This window comes from Sesamum indicum, linkage group LG5 (assembly GCF_000512975.1).
Source record: "Sesamum indicum cultivar Zhongzhi No. 13 linkage group LG5, S_indicum_v1.0, whole genome shotgun sequence".
Classification (NCBI taxonomy): Eukaryota; Viridiplantae; Streptophyta; class Magnoliopsida; order Lamiales; family Pedaliaceae; genus Sesamum; species Sesamum indicum.
Window position 1 is genome coordinate 3,796,365 of NC_026149.1, and position 21,951 is coordinate 3,818,315.

General features: G+C 34.4%; 3 protein-coding genes across 4 annotated transcripts in view; all 3 read left to right on the forward strand.

Annotated features, from left to right (window-relative positions):
- Window positions 1,220–2,088, forward strand: LOC105161918 (auxin-binding protein ABP20-like). The gene has a single exon (XM_011079773.1). It carries the CDS (start codon window positions 1,346–1,348, stop codon window positions 1,982–1,984), a length of 639 nt encoding a protein of 212 aa, XP_011078075.1. The 5' UTR covers window positions 1,220–1,345; the 3' UTR covers window positions 1,985–2,088.
- LOC105161919 (MOB kinase activator-like 1A) lies at window positions 13,100–16,024 on the forward strand. 2 transcript variants are annotated; one of them, XM_020693678.1, is made up of 7 exons: window positions 13,100–13,413; window positions 13,824–13,863; window positions 14,060–14,168; window positions 14,848–14,941; window positions 15,035–15,168; window positions 15,255–15,418; window positions 15,532–16,024. In XM_020693678.1, exons 1-7 carry the CDS (start codon window positions 13,388–13,390, stop codon window positions 15,601–15,603), a joined length of 639 nt encoding a protein of 212 aa, XP_020549337.1. In that variant the 5' UTR covers window positions 13,100–13,387; the 3' UTR covers window positions 15,604–16,024. The 2 variants fall into 2 exon arrangements, with proteins under 2 accessions (XP_020549337.1, XP_011078076.1); XM_011079774.2 differs by having other exon boundaries at window positions 13,103–13,413; window positions 13,815–13,863.
- LOC105161920 overlaps window positions 16,691–21,951 on the forward strand; it is a 6,407-nt gene continuing 1,146 nt past the window's right edge. The window contains exons 1-6 of the mRNA XM_011079775.2: window positions 16,691–16,831; window positions 17,020–18,816; window positions 19,099–19,532; window positions 19,629–19,790; window positions 20,415–20,490; window positions 21,555–21,710. Coding sequence (XP_011078077.1) covers window positions 17,032–18,816; window positions 19,099–19,532; window positions 19,629–19,790; window positions 20,415–20,490; window positions 21,555–21,710 — 2,613 coding nt within the window. The 5' untranslated portion in view covers window positions 16,691–16,831; window positions 17,020–17,031. The remainder of the gene's footprint in view (window positions 16,832–17,019; window positions 18,817–19,098; window positions 19,533–19,628; window positions 19,791–20,414; window positions 20,491–21,554; window positions 21,711–21,951) is intronic.

Here is a 21,951-nt window from a genome sequence, read left to right on the forward strand (position 1 = left end):
AATTATAATTTTAATTATGATCAATTCGTGCAGGTTAAAAAAAATCACTCTCTCCTAAGTTACATGACTAAAATTATAATTTAATCAGCATCATGTGCAAGTCATGTTCAAATTTACAACCAAATTGGTCAAAGAAGAACTAAAATTGTCAAATTTGAAAGTTACATGACTAAATTACAATTTAATTGGCTCATGTGCAAGTCACATTCAAATTTTAAGCCAAATTGACTAAAAAAGAACTAAAATTGCCAAAATTTAAAATCACAGGATTAAATCGTGTCACAATTTTAAAATTATATGGGTAAAATATTCAAATTTTTCAGCCAAACTAATTGAAAAGGAACTAAAACTAGACATCGTGGCACACATTAGTTCCTGCGCGTATAATATTAAAACTCATAATTTATTCCAATATATTAAAACTTGCCACTACCTTACAACCCCACATACAAAAAATTTTCGGTAACTTTTTTTACTGCATTAATTATCAAAATATAGTTTACTCAAATTAAATTAAAAATTAAATTTTTGTACAGTATATGTTATATATTGATTAATGATGATGCACTCCCCACGACGACGAATCTTCGAGCAACAAAGCATGAGTTGTGGTGACCATAGGGAGGATGCCCGGCATGTGTTCCTCAATCGATTGTCGTTTTTTGGTCAAAGAATTCTAAAATCCTAAATTCTAAAATTCCATTGTATTGTCAAAATGGCTTAAATCTGGTCAAAGAACCCTCTTCACACACTTTTTTATTAATTTTCAAGGCTACACTAGCAATTTTCTGAAGGGCAACCACATAATTTAATTTCATTATCTTCCCTCCTACATTCCCTTGATATATTTCTTTATATATATATATATATATATATATACTTACTCAACCATCACACTCATACACACATCGACGTTCAAACGCAAAAATTCTTATAAAAGATGTTGAGTCTATCCACTAAATTGTCTCATGTGGACTTAATTATATATATATATATATATATATCGAATTGATTTATGGCTTACATTGATATTGATATCATGAATCAAGTTCCATAATTATTGTTAATAAAGTGAATTCTGCCTCTTAATGGTATGTAGAATCAAGCTCCATGATCACAGTTGATAATATGAATTCTTCCATCAATTAGTGTTGATGACCTAAATCATGACATCCAAATCTTGTTATATCAATCAGCCCGGAAAACTGGCATTTTCCACATTCACCATGCATGCATAAACATCACTGCTCCATATAAATCCCTCAAAACCCCTTCAAGAAATCGCATCCCATCACCCAAAAATCTCTAACATTTGAAATTAGTTAAAGAAGAATCAGAGACCACAATGCAGCTTCCCTATCTCTTCATCTTCTCCCTCCTCCTCGCCGCCGCCGCCTCCGACGCTCTCGTCCAAGACTTCTGCGTGGCGGATCTCTCCCTCCCCGCTGGCCCCGCCGGCTACCCCTGCAAGAAATCCGCCTCAGTAACCGTAAACGACTTCTTCTACCACGGCCTCACCACCCCGGGAAGCACCAAGAACCGCGTCGGCGCCGGCTTTGCCGCGGCGTTCGACGCCCAGTTCCCTGGCGTGAACGGCCTGGGGATCTCCATTTCCCGTCTGGACCTGGAGGTGGGCGGACTCGTTCCCATCCACAGCCACCCGGCGGCGGCGGAACTGGTGTTGGTTGCCGAGGGGACGCTAACATTCGGGTTTATATCGTCGTATGATAACAAAGTGTACATCAAAACGTTGAACAAGTGGGATATCATGGTTGCCCCGCAGGGCCTCCTCCATTTCGCCATAAACGCCGGCAACACTACCGTGCTGGCGTTTGCGAGTTTCAGCAGCCAGAATCCAGGAATTCAGACTACCCCGTTAGCCCTGTTCAAGAACGATTTTCCGACGAATTTGGTGGCCAAGACGACGTTCCTCGACGTAGAGCAGGTTAAGAAGCTCAAGGCGCTGCTTGGTGGCACTGGTTAAATAATTAAACTAATTTTTAGTTGCTAATTTGTTTATCAGGACAGCATTTGGTTGGGTGTTTTTTCTAATACAGTGTTGGACTATAAGCTATCCAAAGTCTTTGTTTCCACACGATTGTCTTTTCAATAAAAGTACAAAATATATAGGGATAATTAATTATGCTTTTCTACCCCTAAGATTTGATATAATTATATATAAATTTTTCATAATTTAAAAAATTACATTTAGCATCCCTGAAATTTGCTTTCGTCTAACAAAAGTCTCTTTATTAGTCAAAATTCATTAAATTTACTGATATTAATAAAAAAACTGAAAAATTTCTATATTTAATCCCGACTAGTTCATTACCTCTTTATAAGGATAGTTTAGTCCGAAATTATATCATCATAATTTTTTATGACCAAATTATATCATCATACATCTTCACGCATTAATGCATGTGAGGAGGTATATTTTCACCGTTATAAGGATAGTTTAGTTCGAAACAAATTAATTATTTAATCTGCAATAAGTCAGTAAGTTCATCGAGGGCAATTATCAATTTTCATTTATTTTTGTATTAATATCAGTAAATTAAGTGAATTTGTTTAGGCTTAAAGGCAATTTTCGTCCCCTAACTTCAAGCCATTTTCGTTTTAGTCCCATAAATTACTAGGGTTCCATTTTGATCCCGTAAAACCGAAAAACTCTCAATTTTGGTACAAATTTGGTCGGAAAGTTGAGTCACTCGCCGGAAAAAGTCACATGCCAGGCATGTGACCTTTTAAATTGGCGCTTGCATTGTGATTGGTTGAAAAAGATGATGTGGTGAAGATATGACCTGAAGTTAGGGCACTAAAATGAGAATGACCTAAAGTTAGGGGACTAAAATGAGAATGACCTAAAATTAGGACAAAAATTGCCTTTAAGCCTTTTACTTTCAACCAATCTCAATGCAAGCCCCAATTTAAAAAGTCATATGCCTGGCATGTGACTTTTTCCGACAAGTGACTCAACTTTCCGACCAAATTTGTACCAAAATTCAGATTTTATCAGTTTTACGAGACCAAAAGGAACCCTAGTAACTTAGGAGACTAAAACAAGAATGGCCTAAAGTTAGAGGACGAAAATTGCCTTTAATCCATTTGTTTATAGAAGAATTATTTGTTAGATGAAAGTAAATTTCAGAAAGTGTCAGGTGTAATTTTCTAAACTACATGAGATCTATGTATTCAGATTTTATCAATCCTCCACTTATTTTCTCTCACTATATCCTTTCTAGTAAAGTAAATCAATTCAAGATTACTCTAATTAACGAGATATATTGAAAGAAAAAAAGAAGATTCTCTTCTGTCCTGTTATTGCTATTCATTTCAATAAATACTCTTTCATATCAGGTAAACAAAAATGAGAATACACATCTATGCAAACACAATAAAATGTTACATAGGACATGAATAGACCGCAAAGAAACACAATACCTGTAATGATCATAAAATGTTGCGAAACTATGTTGACATCCTACATGAGAAAAATGGTTGTGTGGATAGAAATAAGACTTAAAAATTGAAGGAGAATGACAAATGTAACAAGACGTAGATGACATTTGTTGGCGCAGAAGATAAAAGCAACACCTCACTTCTTTTATGTTCAAAATGAAAATAAAAATGTTACACCGTGACACACACACACACACACACACACACACACCTCTCCCCTACGCACACACCCCACACACACAAACAGCACCACACACATACACACACACACACAAAAAAAAGACGCACAAACAAGGAAATAAAAAAATCGGAACAAGGAGGGGGTATCATTCAACAAAACTTCTCAAGTTTGTGATCGATAAAATTGAAAAAGAAATGATGTAGCTGATTAGAACATATAAAAATATATTCCTGGACATTATGATCTCAATAGAAACATGCTACACCAGATCATGATTTTCAGAGAGGTTGATCCAGAAATTAGATAATATTAATCACAAAATCATTGTCCTAATACAATTATATAAATGAAACACACTGGGAAATGCTGCAACTTTCTTTGCTTCAATAAAAGCAATGGGTACAAAAGAGTAGCAATATTAGGTTATTGCTTTTCATTTCAATAAATACTCTTTCATATTAGGTAAACAAAAATGAGAATACACATCTATGTAAACACAAAAAAATATTACAAAGGACATAAATAGGCCACAAAGACACACAATATCCGTAATGAACATAAAATGTTGCGAAACTATGATGACATCCTGCATGAGAAAAAGGGTTATGTAGATAAAAATGAAGACTTAGAAATTGAAGGAGAATGGCAAATTAACAAGACGCAGATGGCATTCGTTGGCGCAGAAGATAAAAACAACAAATCACTTCTTCTATGTTCAAAATGAAAGTAAAAAATATTCTACAGTGACACACATACCCACCCACACCACACACTCACTCACTCACACACACACACTCTCACACTCGCGCATACACACCCACACCCACACCCCACATACATGCACACACACACACACACCCCACACGCACGCATGCACACACACATACACACCCCACACCTACACACGCACACACACATACACCCAATCACCACACGCACACACACACACACACACACCCAATCACCACACACACACACACACAAAAATGACGCACAGACAAGAAAATGAAAATGGCGAAACAAAGAGGGGATATCATTCAGTAAAACCTCTCAAATTTGTGGTCGATAAAATTGAAAAAGAAATGCAGTAGCTGATTAGAACATATAAAAATATATTCCTGGACATCATGATCTTAACTGAAATCTGCTACAAGAGATCATGATTTTCAGAGAGATTGATCGAGAAACTAGATAATATTAATCACAAAATCATTGCCCTAATACAATTAAATAAATAAAATACACTAGGAAATACTGCAACCTTCTTTGCTCCAATAATAGTAATGGGTTCAAAAGAACAACAATATTAGGTTATTGCTTTTTATTTCAATAAATACTCTTTCATATTAGTTAAACAAAAATGAGAATACACATCTATGTAAACACACAAAAATATTACAAAGGATATAAATAGACCACAAAGACACACAATACCCGTGATGAGCATAAAATGTTGCGAAACTACGGTGACATCCTGCATGACAAAAATGGTTATGTAGATAGAAATGAAGACTTAGAAATTGAAGGAGAATGACAAATGTAACAAGACGCAGATGGCATTCGTTGGCGCAGAAGATAAAAGCAACACATCACTTTTTCTATGTTCAAAATAGAAGTAAAAAATATTCTAACGTGACACACACGTACACACACAGACACACACCCACACCCCATACACACCCACACACCACACACTCACTCACACACTATCTCACACACACACGCACACACACACACACACACATTCACAAACACACACACACCCCTCACGCACGCACACACACACACCCACCCACATAATCACCACACACACACACAAAAAAAAAAGACGCACAAACAAGGAAATGGATAAGCCGGAACAAGGAGGGGGCATTATTCAGCAAAACTTTTAAAGTTTGTGATCGATAAAATTGAAAAAGAAATGCAGTAGCTGATTAGAACATATTAAAATATATTCTTGGACATCATGATCTCAACAGAAACCTGTTACACCAGATTATGATTTTCAGAGAGGTTGATCAAAAAATTAGATAATATTAATCACAAAGTCATTGCCCACACACACATAAACTCTCAGACGCACACACACACATACACACTCTCACAAACACACACACACACCCCACACGCACACACACGCAGACACCCAATCACCACACACACACTCCCACACGCACACACACACACACACACCCAATCACCACACACACACAAAAAAAAAAAGATGCACAGACAAAGAAATGTAAAAGCCGAAACAAGGAGGGGGTATCATTCAACAAAACTTCTCAAGTTTATGGTCGATAAAATTGAAAAAGAAATGTAGTTGCTGATTAGAACATATAAAAATATATTTCTGGACATCATGATCTCAACAGAAACCTGCTACACCAGATCATGATTTTCAGAGAGGTTGATCCAGAAACTAGATAATATTAATCACAAAATCATTGCCCTAATACAATTACATAAATAAAACACACTGGGAAGTGCTGCCCAACCTTCTTTGCTCCAACAATAGCACTGGGTTCAAAAGAGCAGCAATAGTTAAGCTCTTCTTGATGCCCACAGGCAGACTTCTCCCAAAGCATCGAATAACAACCAACAAGTAAAACAACTTTAAACTCAATAAAATTCCATAGCATTACTATAATATTTCAACTAGCAGGACCGATCATATGTCGGAATCACACATAGCATACTCAGTAAATATTAGAATTCTTACAATCAGAAGAACAAAGCAATTAAAACGATACATTATATCAATCTGAAAAGCAGCAAATGCACCAAACTAATGCATTGTTCACTAAGCTAAAGTGGTTTCATAAAAACCTCATCAACCACCAGATTAAAAATTGAATAGGGCACATTTAGCAGCAGTTTAGAGGAACCTTAAAAGCACAAGACATATCACCTACTGTAGAAGTTAGTCTTCTTTATGGTGATGTTTCCTGCTCTTCTTCTCAGACCACTTGTTGCCCCTACCCACTCGCGAATCATCTGAAGCACTGACGTCGAAATCAGAGTCTGAATATGCCTTTCTACTCCTCCTTTTATGCCGCAGATCACCAGAATCATCAGAAAAATCATCATCTGAATGATGGTGACTCCTCCTCTTCCTCTTCTCCATCCTACACTTCCTCTTTCTTCGTCTGCACTTCAATCCCTGCAATTTATACCTGCAATATACTTGATTCAAAAAAGTGCCTTCAATTCCTTAAAAAGAAAAACGAAAAAGAAATAAAAAAGTACCTTCAAGGTAATTCAAATACCCATACTGCTCAAAAGCAACATGAGATCAGAAAGTAAACAAAAATCCAACTACCCATACGGCTCAAAACCAAAATGAGATCAGAAAGTAAACAAAAATCCAAAATGCTATGATTACATGGGATGGTTAACAGAAAGCAATTACACTAAACTTTAGAGGAGGAAAGTATAATTATTCCAAATATATATAAACGGAACAAATAATATCTTTTGAATAAAGTACCGTTTACATCGTTCGACCAATGCACTAATATCATAAAGAATACAAATGCCAAATATCACATATCCAGTAAAACTTTAACTTACAATCTCAAAATTTATTCATGAGATCTCAAACTTATTTAGATTGCAAGTCCAAACTTTGGATAACTTGGATGCATGCTAATTTAACTTTGAGAACGCCATCGTGTGGCCTAAAAAATAAGCCAGCATTTGTGGCTTTATACAAATATAAAATGTTAAGTAATTACATTTTATCATTCGAATTATATGCGTTTTTAAATTTTATCATTTAATATTTTTTGTCAACTTATCATATCAACTTTACAAATATTTGCACTTTGTCATATAAGACCTTTTTTTTTTATCGATCATCTCTTGGAAAAAATATTAGATGCATTCTATATGTGATATTTTAACTAATTATTCACTAATTTTAGGTATCCCAGAATTAATCTATGGATTAGTGTACTTTCTATTCGGGTTGATTCGATTAATTGACAATATCGATCTAAACAACCGTACGTCGTCTGATCATTTTTGAATTGATGTATTGCATTTGATCGTATGTTTAAAGTATCAAACCATTACCATAAATACATAATTGACATATATCAAATACGTAAGAACCATTGTGTTTATTACATTTCACTAATTTATGTATCAAAAAAATTAAAAGTTGGTCCTACTCGATCTTTATTTAGTCTAATTTAACGAGGTCTAACTTGTTATAACCAGACTTCAGGCCACACCAAGAGAATCAATAACTTCGACATCAATCTCAAATCAATATGTATATACAATATATATATATATATATATATAAATAAATTTTAGTTCGAACCTGACTCCATCTAACCTGAATCAATCATATGGCAAGTACAATATATTTGTAGTATGATTGGTGTACAACTTAAAAAAAATGATTAATCACATAACAAATGTGATACACTTGCTCTGTAACTAATTTGGTTCGACGAAACCTGATTGAGACAAAAAAAAAAAAAAGTTCCATATATATATGTGTGTGTTTGCAAGTCTCCACTAATTAATTCAATAATAATAAATTAGTAATAAATGTATATGTAGCTCATATTGGTCCCCCAACATAATGGCATATGGCCATAGCTTAATATGAGCCACAGATTGTCTGTTATGCCGACACAGATGAAGAGGCCTCATATACTAATAAACCGCATATGGTTTTTGTTCAAAGAAAAAAATAAATTTTATTTTATGTGAATTTATTAATTAATTATGGGGACTGTATTTTATGATATTATAATGACATCTAAACCTTCAAATCTATATATATATATATATATATATAACAAATAAAAAAAGTTATTTTATTTACTTAGATTGTGATGAGTTTTTTTTTAATTAAGTTGATATGGAATAATTTGTTATACAAAGAATAAAGGAGAAAATCCCCCCACTTACCATAATCACATGCACAAAAATGTATTATGTCCCCAAACTCTCAAAGTTTGAATTTTTTAATTATATTTTGCCTTTTGAACTATAGCCGATATTACACTTTTGTATTTAATTTTTTTTTTATCAACTTACCATCTCAACTTTACGAAATTTTACACATTGTCTTTATGTCTGGTTTTCTGTTAAGTTTTTTGTCAAAAGAATTCACATGTAGTGCAGATGTGATAATTAAAGATTATGTACAGTAATACTTTTCACATATGCACAATATGTGATATTTTTCCAGTAGAAAAATCGACTAAAGAACCCTTTTATATGGCAAAGTGCAAATTTCGTATAATTGAGATGGTAAATTGACACACAAACACAAAATATTAAATACCTAAGTATAAAAACAAGCATAGTTTGGATAGTAAAATATAATTTATCCTATATTATATATATCTATTTTTATAATAATTTTATGCATTTTTATTTCATTCAACATATTCATTCACCACATCCTGTGATATATAAGAAAAAGACTGGGGAAGTGAGTGACACACAAAACCCCAATACTTGCCAATTTTTTTTTTAATCTATTTTTGGATAATAATTAATTACATGGAATTATGAATTATTATTTTTTCTTGGATAAGTAATATATAACGTTATAATAACGTTAATTATAACAATACAAATATTTAAAAAAAATAAAATTCACAAAAAAAAGTTTGATGTTTATTTGTACGTTCTTGCTAATGTCGTTTGAATAAAGAAGAATAAGGGTGTCTTTATACATCGATTTATAATTTGTTTGATTCAGATGAAAAATGACTTTAGACATCAACTTATTATTTGTTTGGTTTGGATGAAAAATGACTTTATACATCAATTTATAATTTATTTGATTCGAGTGAAAAATGAATATATAAAAAATATGAAAATGAAAAGTGATGTATAACAACAGCGTTTCATGTTTGGTAAAATAAATGAAGAGGAATTAAAATCGGATGTTTATAAATAATTTTTTCGGAGCTCAATTTTATTTCAATCCAAAATTAGATGGAAAAATATAAATATAAAGTTAAAAAAATAAAAAAAAATCTATTTTATTTTTACTTACTGTGTTATTTGTAGATATTATTTATTATAAAAAATTGATTGTATTTGAGATATTGAAATTTAAAATACATTCATTATTGGTTTTGTTTGATACATTTTTTGTTACTAAAACATTTTCAAGTTTAATTTTTACCCTTTTTAAATAATTTAAAATTATTTTAATATTAACTTATATATTTTCTGATACAAAATGTTGAAAAAATATTTTTTTGGTAAAATTACAATACATAGTGTTTCTTTTACATAGCAAATAGAGTAAAAAATATAATAAAGTATAAAATAATTATGTAAGTAGACAAACATTCACATATATGAAATTAAAATCTAATTTTTTGTACCCAAAAAAAGGCAAAATTATAATTTTGGTCTTATAGAATAGGGGATTCAACACTTTCAATCCTCTGCTTTATGAGATTTTGGAAATACTCTCAGAATTGAAAATAATCGACACAATTAGTCCTATGCCTTACAGAATTTTTAAAATTATTCCAAAATTGAGATAATTAGATAACAATATGCACCAAATTAGATAATTTTAAAAATTAATTATAATAATTTTTTTTAATTTTATAAAAGTAACTCCACGTCATTTCAATACTACTAACCAATTCTTTTGTTGTGTCAGTAATACCTTAACCTGATTTTTTTTTACGTTTCTTTCTTTCTTTTCTTTTTTTGATATGTGATCTTTCAATTTATATATTTTATTCTTATTACATCACATCATTAATTATATCAATATCTCATCAAACGATTGAATAATATATTAATACTATTTGATGAATCTATCAGTTTAATTAAGAACGATAAAATAAATTACTATATACTCATATAAAGTTAAATAAATACGCGTATGTTCAATGGGACTCGAACCTATAATCCAAAACTTGTTCAAGATACCTCAGCCTTAACTATTAGGATAAAACATCATTAGTGTGAAAGTTTAAATTATATATAAAAATTAAGTGTGCTTTAATTGCTAGTATACATATGATGCCCATAAAAATGAGTTGTCCCAAGAAAGTCGAAGCGGACCAAAATAAATAAAGAGATTGCGAGAACACAAACTAATACAAAGCTCAAAAACCGTAAAAGGGCCACGAAGTCCAATCCGAGTACCCCCCAAGGAGTCCAGATGGTGAATCCATGTAGGACCACCTACTCCACATTACCTAGAGATTACTGGAGTTGATATGTTTCACCCGTCAAACTAGAGCACGCGACAACAGGAAGAGATGAGCTAGAAACGCTCTTATTTAGGTAATCGATTGATCGCAGATAAAGGAGCTCTTCGGCAAAAGGATGCTTTCGATTCAATCCCAAAAAGGTCTTGCCACCTAACCTGAGGGTTGAAGATACAGATAAGTTTCAGCCGTCAAAACAAAACACGTGGTAATAAAAAAAGTACGGGTTCGAAAGTCTCCTTATCCAAAAAACAACCATCTTTTCGAAAGTCAACGAACTCTTCTACGATCGAGAGGCTCTCTCAATTAAAAAACATAAGGGATTTTGGTTCATCAGCATGAATTTTGATCCTATTTATAAATAATAACCTCTAAATTCAAAATAGACACTTTGAATTCCATACTCAACATCACTCGTTTATTCTCTATTAAAATCTATCACTTTATCATGTTATTATTTTATACTCCAATTAAATTGAAATAATTTTTTTTTATTTACATCAGTATAACGGCGAAAATGATACTATTTTGTCAACTAGGAAGGCACACACCTTTCCTCACACAGCTAATTGCAATAATTTTAAGACCCCACCAACCACCACATTATAACATGAAAAATCTCAAAGAATCCCACCACTTCTATATTAAATCACATATATAATTATTACATTCATCAATAGACAACCTTATAAAATTTCATTCCTCTAATCATTGGAACTAAAATCTCCATTATCTAATCCACAAAATTTTGGATCATTAATTATCTAATAATAATCTAATAAAAAGATTGGAAATAAAGGCATCTATACCAATCTTTTTAAGCGGCGATGTGTCTTGAATTATAATTAGTAGCACATACATAGTAATGATTGACTTTTTTTTAAAAAAAAAAATTAAAAAAGATTATTGTTCTCTAATCATTAATTTAATTTTGTTTATTGCTTGATTAAGACAAAAGGAATTAACATTTGAATTTAAGCAACTAAATATTTAAAAAAAAAATAGTTGGCATATCTTAGTATCTAGCTAGTTCCCACCTAAAAATTATATCCATTTTATTGCATCATCATCATTTGGATAGATTAATTTAAAGTTGGTGTTTGTAATAATTGTTTTTTAGTGGGAATAAATTGTACAGAAAATTATAATTTAAATAATAATAAAAGTTGGAGGAATTTGAAAATAAATATTAAAAGTGAAAAAAATTAAAGTTGGAGCGTTTGGAAAAAAAAAAGAACGTAATATTTGCAGTTTTACCAATCGGTAGTGGAAGTTGGTGATAAGTTGTTTATAATCTTCGGCTTAAATCTATTTAATTTAAGCAGTTCAAAATTGAATTTAACTTTTAGTACGTTGGCACGTTGCGATGTCCAAATTAGTAAATTTTTAATATATATATATATTAATAAAAAAAGTATACAGTGACGGTTAAATTTCTCTGAATGAGACAACTAAAAGAGTCTGTTGATTTGTTTATTATATAAAAATGGTTAAATAAAATAAGAAGACGATGAGTGCAAATATTTCAGATGCAAGAGAAGATTAGTGTCTGGTATCCATTAAATTCATGCTATATTCAGTATTTTGTGTATTAATTATATAAATAATATTAATTTTTTTTTAAAAAAAATATATGTTAATTATTTAATTTTTTTTTATACATTCAAAATTGAATGTAACATCTATAAAACTTTGTGCTACTATTCACAGTGCGCTCCCTTCTTGACGAGATTGAAGAATTAGACTTTACTCGCAATTTAAACAAAAAAAACTTTTAGAATTTTTTTCTAAAAGTTTTAATTTTATACTTGAGTGGATGATTGAGTTTACTAGGTATGTTAAAAAATAGAATTTATAGAATTTTTTTATAATTATAATATTATCGTATTATTTAAAAAATTAATTTTTTTAAGTTAACGAAAGTATATTTTTTATAATAGGCTGTTATAAGATATATTTATTAGAATTTTTTAATTTTGAAAAAATATTTATAATTTTTTAAATAATAAAAAATATTTATAATTATAATAAATGTTATATTAATAGTAAAAATTGAGTCAATGTGTGGTCAGCAGAACATAAACAAAGAGGAGACAGAGTGAGTCAGAACTCAGAAGAGTAAGAGAATCAGCCAGGTGGGATGGCAACGGGAAAGTACTTGTCTGGTTTTGCCCCGCTGCCCACTGGTTACTGTATCTTTACATACACATATACATACATACCTGTATCTCTCTCTCTCTCTCTCTCCACAGAGAGAGAGAGATAGGGAAGTATGTATGTATGCGGATGTGGAAAGAGAAAAAGAAAGGAGCGGAGTTGGCTACGACTTGACCTCTTCACTGCCAGTCTGTCAACCCCCCCACCCCAAGCCCACCTGGCTGCTTTCTCTCTTTCCATCTATATCATCTACATATTGTAGAGATAAGCAGACATGCAAAACCCTCCAACTACTGAGAAATCACTACTACTTATGATACCAGGCCTATTAAGAAAAAGGGTTCATTCAGTATTCATCTAGCTGTTCATAATCATGAGTCTCTTTGGGCTTGGAAGCAGGTCAGTAAGAGTAATCCCTTTTCGCAGTTTATACCCATATTTGCTGTTTTATTTCATTGCATGCATGTTGGTTCCCTTTCTTGATTCTACAATTAGTTCTCTTTTCAACTGTGTTTTGGTAATAGAAGTGGTCAATTGATCCTTAGTTCTTGGTATGCGTTAATCGATTTCTGGCTTCGCGAAATCTTGATTTTCACGGTTTCGATTCCACCGGGAATTGGGTTTTCCATTCTAATTTATCTGCTGAATGGGTTGAGTCGATCGATTTTAAACGCTTTTGATGCGGCTGATTCAAGAAATTCTTATTAGTTGAAGCGAATTCGAGAATGGGTTGTTATGATTGAGTTTCAACATTGGAATTTTTGTGAAAATTTTCGATTTTGTAATGTTGATTTTTCCAGAAATCACAGAACGTTTCGTCCCAAGAAGAGTTCTCCTTCCGGGAGCAAGGTAAATACAATCAACACTCTCTACATATTCGAAGTTGTGATAGTTGATCTTTAATTTGTTATCTTGAAAATTTCCTGAGTTGGGATTTTGAAAATTAAAGCTGTATATAAACACTAGTTCTCTGATCACTTTGATCATGTACTGGCGATTCTATTTGGAATCGGAGAATAGCAATTGAGGGTTTCTATTGGTACAGGGCTTACAACTCAAGAAGCATATCGAAGCGACTCTGGGTAGCGGCAACTTAAGGGAAGCAGTAAGGCTTCCCCCTGGGGAGGATCTGAATGAGTGGTTGGCTGTCAACAGTAAGTTTATCTTGAACAGTTTGCTCATTATGATTCGCGTTTGATTTGATTGTCATGATTAAAATGCATTGTTATGTAGTTGTGTATCCCTCTTGAATTTTGATCATACGAAAAGAAGTAATGAATTGTTCTGATTCCATGATTAACACGCAGTCATTATGTGGAGTGTAAATTTCTTTCGTGGTAAAACGTTTTGAGGTTTTAAGTTATTGTTATATAGCATTCATATTGGCAGAAATTTGCTTTAGTAGGAGATATTCGAATTATGGCTAGTATTTCGGTGTGAATTTCGCCTTCTGGAAGCCAATTCTTTTCAAGATTGGCGGAATAAGATAGTAATTTCTAAATCGCGGTTCTTGTTGAACAAATTTAAGCCCTATGTCCTATGCCGTCTTAATTGAAACTTCAAGTACGTTCCTGGTTGTTAAGCCACTTATGTGTGAAGATGGTGCTAATTTCTGCTGGAGCTATCTGCGATGCTTATCTTAATGCTTCCCCATTTGAGGATGTTGTATGTCCGATATTGTGCTCATCAGTCTCATTCCTGTTCCTTTTCCTTTCCATCATACTCTTATTTCTGTAAAGTGGGAGAATCTGCTTTCATCATTTTATTAAATAGAATGATGGCGCATAACTTGCTGCATTTTTCGTAATACATCTGTTATTTTGCTTTTTGCAGCTGTTGACTTTTTTAATCAAGTAAACCTTCTCTATGGCACTCTCACCGAGTTCTGCACATCGTCGAGTTGTCCAACAATGTCGGCAGGGCCAAAGTATGTTTTCATATTGCCATGTTTACTTCTTATTTACAGGTCGGATACATGCAATCAGATGTGACTTAATGCAACTTCTCTATTTTTCTACAGGTACGAGTACAGATGGGCTGATGGGATCAACATAAAGAAGCCGATAGAAGTTTCTGCGCCAAAATACGTTGAGTATTTAATGGACTGGATTGAAGCTCAGCTCGACAACGAGTCCATTTTCCCCCAAAAGTTGGGTACGTGGTGGAGCATCCGGTCAACAATTTTCTTTGTTTCTCCTCAACCTGAAACAATGTTTTTACCTATCATCTGTTCACTGCAGGTGCGCCGTTCCCGCCCAACTTTCAGGACGTCGTCAAAACCATATTAAAGCGGTTGTTTCGTGTGTATGCCCATATCTACCACTCACATTTCCAGAAGATTGTGAGCCTGAAAGAAGAAGCTCATCTCAACACTTGCTTTAAGCATTTCGTTCTGTTTACATGGGTAAGCCAATAATCAGAATCACGCACCAACACCAATATGCATTGATGCTTTTTCACCATTAATTAGCTTAAAAAACCACTGGAATTGTTGAAATCTGGTTTTCACTATTGCAGGAATTCTGCTTAATTGACAAGGGAGAACTTGCTCCTCTTTACGAGATCGTTGAGTCAATCTTATACTGCTAATATTTCTTCTCTTCACTCATTTGCTTTGTTGCTTTGGCTGGCTAAATCATCTAAGAGTCCCTCGAATCTATTCCTTTTACACCGTAAGACGTCCAAGGTAGCATGGATTTGCCTCGAACATAGCTTGGCTTCCCGTCAGGCTTAAATCCTACAAAGAAGGAACTGAGGCTGGACTGCTACTTGATTGTGATTAACCGGCTATCATGATTCCATTTTGAAGTATAATAACTTGTGAATTAATTTGTCTCGTTCCCGTGCTGTTTTCGTGGCGAACCAGTGTGTATTTCGAACGATCTTTGGTTAAACGAGATGCCTTATTCGAGGTGCTATAGCCTATTCGGCCTCTCTTTTGATTCAATCTTGTTGTATATGGTACATTTACCATCATATGTGGTGTTAAATATAAGTGGCATTAGCTTTATTGCGTGTGGGAGCAGCTCCAGACTTAGATTATCCACAGAAGACTCAATATGTTCAACATAAAGGAAACTTTCTACGGTGTGCATAAATGCTACAGGTCTCATGGGGTTAAATGATTCGAGTGAAGCGGAATTTGAGTATCCATATTTAAAAAATACTATGTTAAGTAATTATTCCATCCGATAAAGTCGGGTGGTGTTAGGTTGTGAGATAATTTTCTCATCCGTATTTTATTGATTCAAGAAAAAAATACATCATATCACTTATAATTATAATTGTATTTTCTTCCTCATCTAACATATTTTACACATCACGTTACATGCTCGAAAAAGAAAATTTGATCTCAACTGAATTTATTTCATCGAGCTGAGATGAGATGAAAACGCAAAAAAACACAACTTATACTTTTTGTAGAATTAAAAAGGTGCTTTTGGTTGAAACACAAGTTCGTGAGTCGGAAATTTTGAGTCCAAACCATTGAGCTATCCCCTAAAAAATGAAGTTTTGATTTTTATGATCATCTCCAAGAATGAAGTGAAATGGGCAAATTGATGGGCCTAAAAGAGAGGGCTGAGTGGGCTTGAAGATGGTCCAGTAACAAAAGGTTATATTGGGGTTTGGGCTTTGAGGCCCATATTATAATTTGGCGGGAAACACGAAGCGAGCCATTCTCCGTAACAGGCGTGCCCGGTAAGCTTCCCCTTCTTATTACCACCCCTACGCGACGCCCGCTCATTTTAGGCTCTTTCACGCTCCCGTGCTGTTGCTCTCCACGCCCAGCCTCCGCCGTCGCCGTTGTTGGTTGCTTGTAAGTCGTATGCTTTATGTAGGTACACGTATATATGTGTGTATTGTGTGGTTTTGGTGTTAGTCTTTAATGTCGGTAGTTGAAATGTTAGACGTATTTTTTATTTTTCTGTCTTGCTTTGCATTTAATTTCTTTGGGTGATCATATATGCACTTGTGGAGATGACCTTACTGTTTGTTGCTTGATAGGTTGGGTTTATAATGACAGTATTGAGGTCTCGTGAGGTTGTGTCTACTGTAACTTCTAGAACCTCACAGCCGCCTAAAACCTCAGAGCCATTAGCTTCGGAAAATGTGATGGTTGAGCCGGTGACTCCGTCCAAAAGCGTTGAGTTCTTGAATCAAGCATCGAACAGTAGCACACCCAGTTCCAGTTCTCCGGCTCAGAATTGTGGGCATGTGGAATTAGGGTTAGGGCCTGTGGGTGGCTCTGTTATGGTTATTGGAACTGGACACGGACCGAGGCGCAGTGCTCGGTTGGCCAAAAAGGTTGGTATAAGTGACTGCTTGGAGAATGTTGAGGTTGTAAGTGGAAAGAGGAAGAAATTGGAATTGAGTTCTTCTAATGGTGAATGTGATGTAAGAAATTTGGAGAGGCGGGTTTTGGATGTCATGGGGGTTGAGAACTCAGTTGAGGTTCCTGAATCCAGTATAATTGTTACAAACGGGGAGATAGTCAAAGATGGTGGAAGTGTTGCCAAGTTGGGATTGAGTTGTGAGATAGAAGGTTCGAGGGTGGAGGCTGTGACTACTCGGAGGAGCAAGAGAAAATTTAACATGGAGGTAAAATCATTGGGTTTTGAGTCATATGAAAAAGGTGAGGTCGAAAAGGTGTTCTTGAGCTTGAGGTCAAGGAAAGTAGTGAGGAGAGAAACAAAAGAGGATAGCGGTTGTGGTGGTAAATTTTTGGAAGGAGTTGAGAATAGTAAAAACAGTGGTGTAGTTTTGAATGGTGATGTCATTTTGCAGACTGAATCAGGGCACAAAGAAGAAAATGGGCATTTGAAGGAGAGGAGATTTACTAGAGCAGAGAAAGGTAAAGCTAAAGTTGTTTCTGAAACTTTGGTGAAGAATGTTTCTCTTCCAGTGTCTGAACTAGATGATAGAATAAAACTTTCACTTGGTGATTCAAATAGTGATGCTGTTGGTTTATCGAAAAGCTCAGATCCAAAAATGGTTGTCAAAGATAAACATAGCATCATAATTGAAACTCGTGTTAAGACTAGACAGAGACTGAGCAAAAAAGAGAAAGAGAAAATGAAATTGGGAGCCACGGATTCTTCCTTTAATAGCATCAATACAGAGGAGCCTGAAACAGATTATGTGAATGGAAGTAGTCCTTCAGGTACAGTCGACTCAGCAGCCAATGAAGCATTGGAGGATGGAGTTCAGGTTACAGATACTGATGTTGCTGCAAATGATGCAAGAAGGCGTTATAGGGAACGCTTTCGAAATATCGCCAGGCAGAATGCATCTAGGTTTGCCCATTTCTCTTCCCAAGAGGAAGTGGGAAACCATGCTGCTGATGCCGCCATACGAGAAAATCCACTGCCTGAAACAGATAGTGGAATAGAAGATTGGCCCGGTCCCTTTTCTACTGCCATGAAAATTATTAGGGATCGTGAAAAAAATAATAAAGGAGAGCGGCATGGTGCCTCTACTGCAAAAGGTGATGCTGCCGAACTAAAATGGATTCCTAAAAGTCAGAAGTCTCAGAGATGCCAGAAGCAAGTTCCCTCATTGGAAGAACTATGCTTGTTAATTCTTTCCAAAAATGCCGATGCAATTAGTTCTCTTGACTTTGTCCCAGATGTCCTGAGACACAAGATCTGTTGGTTTCTTTGTGACAGTCGGAGAATGGATGGTCATTTTCTTGAATTGCTTGTGCATGGTTCTCCAACAGAGATACGCATAAGGGATTGTTCATGGTTATCTGAGGAACTATTTACTAAGACATTTGAAGCTTGCAATACCAGCAAGTTGACGGTGCGATTCTTTTTAAATCAATGTTCTACCCTATAGATACTGATAACTTCTTTCTGTTTCAGAATAGGGTTTCTTCTTGTTTGAGCTGCACATGCCACTTCTGGTGTTGCTTAATCCCCATTGCTGTGTATATAATGGACAATCAGTCTGAAGTTTTAGCAAGTTGTTGCTGTTTTAATTTAATTATATACGCTCTCATGCTATTTTGCTGTTTTGATGTTGTTAGGATATTAGTCTTTCAGTTCATCTAATTATATTGATGTAATTTTTCTCTGAAATTAGGTGTTACAATTTGATCAATGTGGAGGCTGTATGCCAGACTATACTCTCTATGCAACCTTGGCTCGTTCACCTAATAGCCTTCCTGCTTTGACTACAATATCCTTGAAGGGTGCATACCGTCTTACAGATGCCGGGCTAAGCATGCTTGTCACATCTGCACCTTCTCTGAAATCTGTTGATATCAGTCAGTGCCCCTTGCTTACCTCTGAGGGAATCTGCTTTCTGGCAAACTCACTCAGATTGGTTCTAAGGGAATTATACTTAGATAATTGTCAAGGAATTGATGCTATGCTTACTCTACCAGCACTGCTGAAGCTAGAGAACTTGGAAGTTTTATCAGTAGCTGGAATTTCGACAGTTTGTGATTATTTTGTCACTGAATTCGCCTCTGTACATGGTTGCAGAATGAAGGAGCTTATTTTAGCAGATTGCATGTGAGTGTCTGGATGATTAGAGTAGATTGATTTTTATACTAATCTGCCTTGTTTTAAATAATCAAACATTTAACATATATCTTTTCCTGTTTGCAGGGAGTTGACTGATATATCTATGAAAGCCATTGGTGATACTTGTTCTGACTTACGTGCTGTGGACCTGACGAATTTGTGCAAGTTGACAGATGCTTCAATTGGTCACCTTGCAAATGGTTGCCAAGCAATTCAGATGCTAAAATTTTGTCGTAACGTATTCAGGTTTCCTACTATACAATCAATTGTATTCTGTTCTGGTGTATAGTTAGTTTACCTAAGCTTGATATGATGAGTATAAGGATTGGATGACCAATTCTCTGCTTGGATGCCCTTTTTGGTTTTTGTGTTAGGTGGTCATTTTTGTATTTTCTTACTTCTACTTCAACAGTTTGATAGGGTATGCACAGATGACCTTTTGGTTAGAACAGTCCAGGATTTGCTAACATTTTTCCTCAAATATAGTTCAATTGATACCTTAGCTCTCAAATTTCCTGTTCTCTATAGTTAAGAGCCTCTGTGTAATCTGTATCTCTGCATTTTGTAAAATATTGGATTATCATCAATTCGTTTCATAATTAAAGTGTTCTCAAAATAGTCTGTTTTCAATCCCAGCAAACCTATCATTGAGAAGACATATATGGCGATAATAAAATGAATGGAAATGGATGCAGTAAGAATGTACAAATAAGCACTACAGGAATATATTCTTTTGATTCTGTTTCATTGCTTTCTTGGTATCTTTAGATCACTATTTTGTTTATTGACTTGATGAATATTGGACATGATTCTTATTTCCTAGAAGTGGAAATTGACAGTTGAAATTTCCTTCTTTGCATGTTCCAACAGTGATGAAGCTATTGCTGCATATCTTGATGTTCGTGGGGCACTTTTGAAAGATCTGTCACTCAATAATACTATCCAGGTAACATGCAAAATTAGTTTTATATTGATCTTTAACTCATATTAGTAATGAAATATGCATTGCATGTCGAGGAGCTTCTGAAACAAATTCTTTTGAGATTTATGTTATTACAAATATAAGTTAAAAATTCTTTGTAGATGAAGACGCATACTTGGCAAGGCCGTTGACAGCAATCCTACTTATAATCTTACATGTATATGCCAAAGCACATTATTCGCTTGAAAATAAATGAAAAATGTTGGCATCTAAATGTCATTTTTATATGGCAGCATGTGTTGAGTAAACTTCCATATATGTAGACATTACATTTGAGATTCAAATGGATTCTTAAACTCTATTTCATACTTCCAATATTCAAAAGAATCTCATAAATATTTTACATTTACCATGTGAATGTGGTCGCTGGAAACATTTAATTTTGATTTTTTTTTTAAATTTTCGAAAGATCATATTCACATGAATTTGCTTGACTAGAAGTTAAGACAGCATGTGCCATATTAGGAGAACATGTAAATCAGAGTATCCACCAAATTTTATTGATTGTAAGTGGTGTGGTGTGATCTAAACTAGTGGTTGGTTCATTTTTATCCCCCCCTCTCCCCAACTCTCCAAAAACAAGCACACATCTGTCCCACACACTAACACATGGGTAGGGTGGGGGTTGAGGTAGGTGGATGAGGGTTTGGGAGGAAAGAGAAAGGAGGAACAAAAATAAGGAGGGAAAAATGAGGGAAACCAAAGGAGATATGAATAGCTCTTAAAAATAATACCAAGTAACCAAACATGCATCACATTTCCGAATATATTCTAAAAAATACCATTTCAAAGTTACTAATCCGTTTCAAGGGGGAAGAAATATACTGTACGCTAATTGGAAACAATTACTAATTTTGGGTGGCATAAGCAGCATCAAATGACTACAATGATAAGTATATCCCAAGTGCATGTATGGTGTATGGGTTCGGCCAGGGTATATTTGATGTTTTGTTGGTTCAATTATTGTCCTGCTCATTCATAATCATATTTTATATTTGCTTGCTGAACAGCAGTGTGATGTGTGGCAGGTTTCGAATCATACTGCTCTATCACTTGCCAGAAATTGCCGAAACTTACGGAGCTTGGATTTATCATGGTGTCGCAGTTTAACCAATGAAGCACTAGGATTGATTGTTGATTCATGTTCGTCGCTGGAAGTGCTCAAATTGTTTGGCTGTACACAGGTATGTGGTAATTGGTCGACAATATTTGCTAGTATCTTTCACACTTGTGCCATTTCACCGAAATCCCCCTTAAAAATAGAAAGGGAGAAGGATATTTGTATCTCATGTCTTCAGGTGTAAACGCATCTGTGTATATCGACTATATTTATGGTGTTGGTCTTAGTCATGTACATGTCACATGGGATTGAGAAAAACTTAGATGAAAAGGATGTTTCATTCCTCTTGGCCGTGTCTCTTTCCC

Excerpts from the sequence above, each read along its gene's own strand:
- LOC105161919 (XM_011079774.2), top strand. The coding sequence starts at position 13,388 with ATGAGTCTCTTTGGGCTTGGAAGCAG. Across the intron at positions 13,864-14,059 it reads GTTCTCCTTCCGGGAGCAAG|GGCTTACAACTCAAGAAGCA; the intron begins GTAAATACAATC and ends CTATTGGTACAG. Across the intron at positions 14,169-14,847 it reads TGAGTGGTTGGCTGTCAACA|CTGTTGACTTTTTTAATCAA; the intron begins GTAAGTTTATCT and ends TGCTTTTTGCAG.
- LOC105161918 (XM_011079773.1), top strand. The coding sequence starts at position 1,346 with ATGCAGCTTCCCTATCTCTTCATCTTCTCCCTCCTCCTCGCCGCCGCC.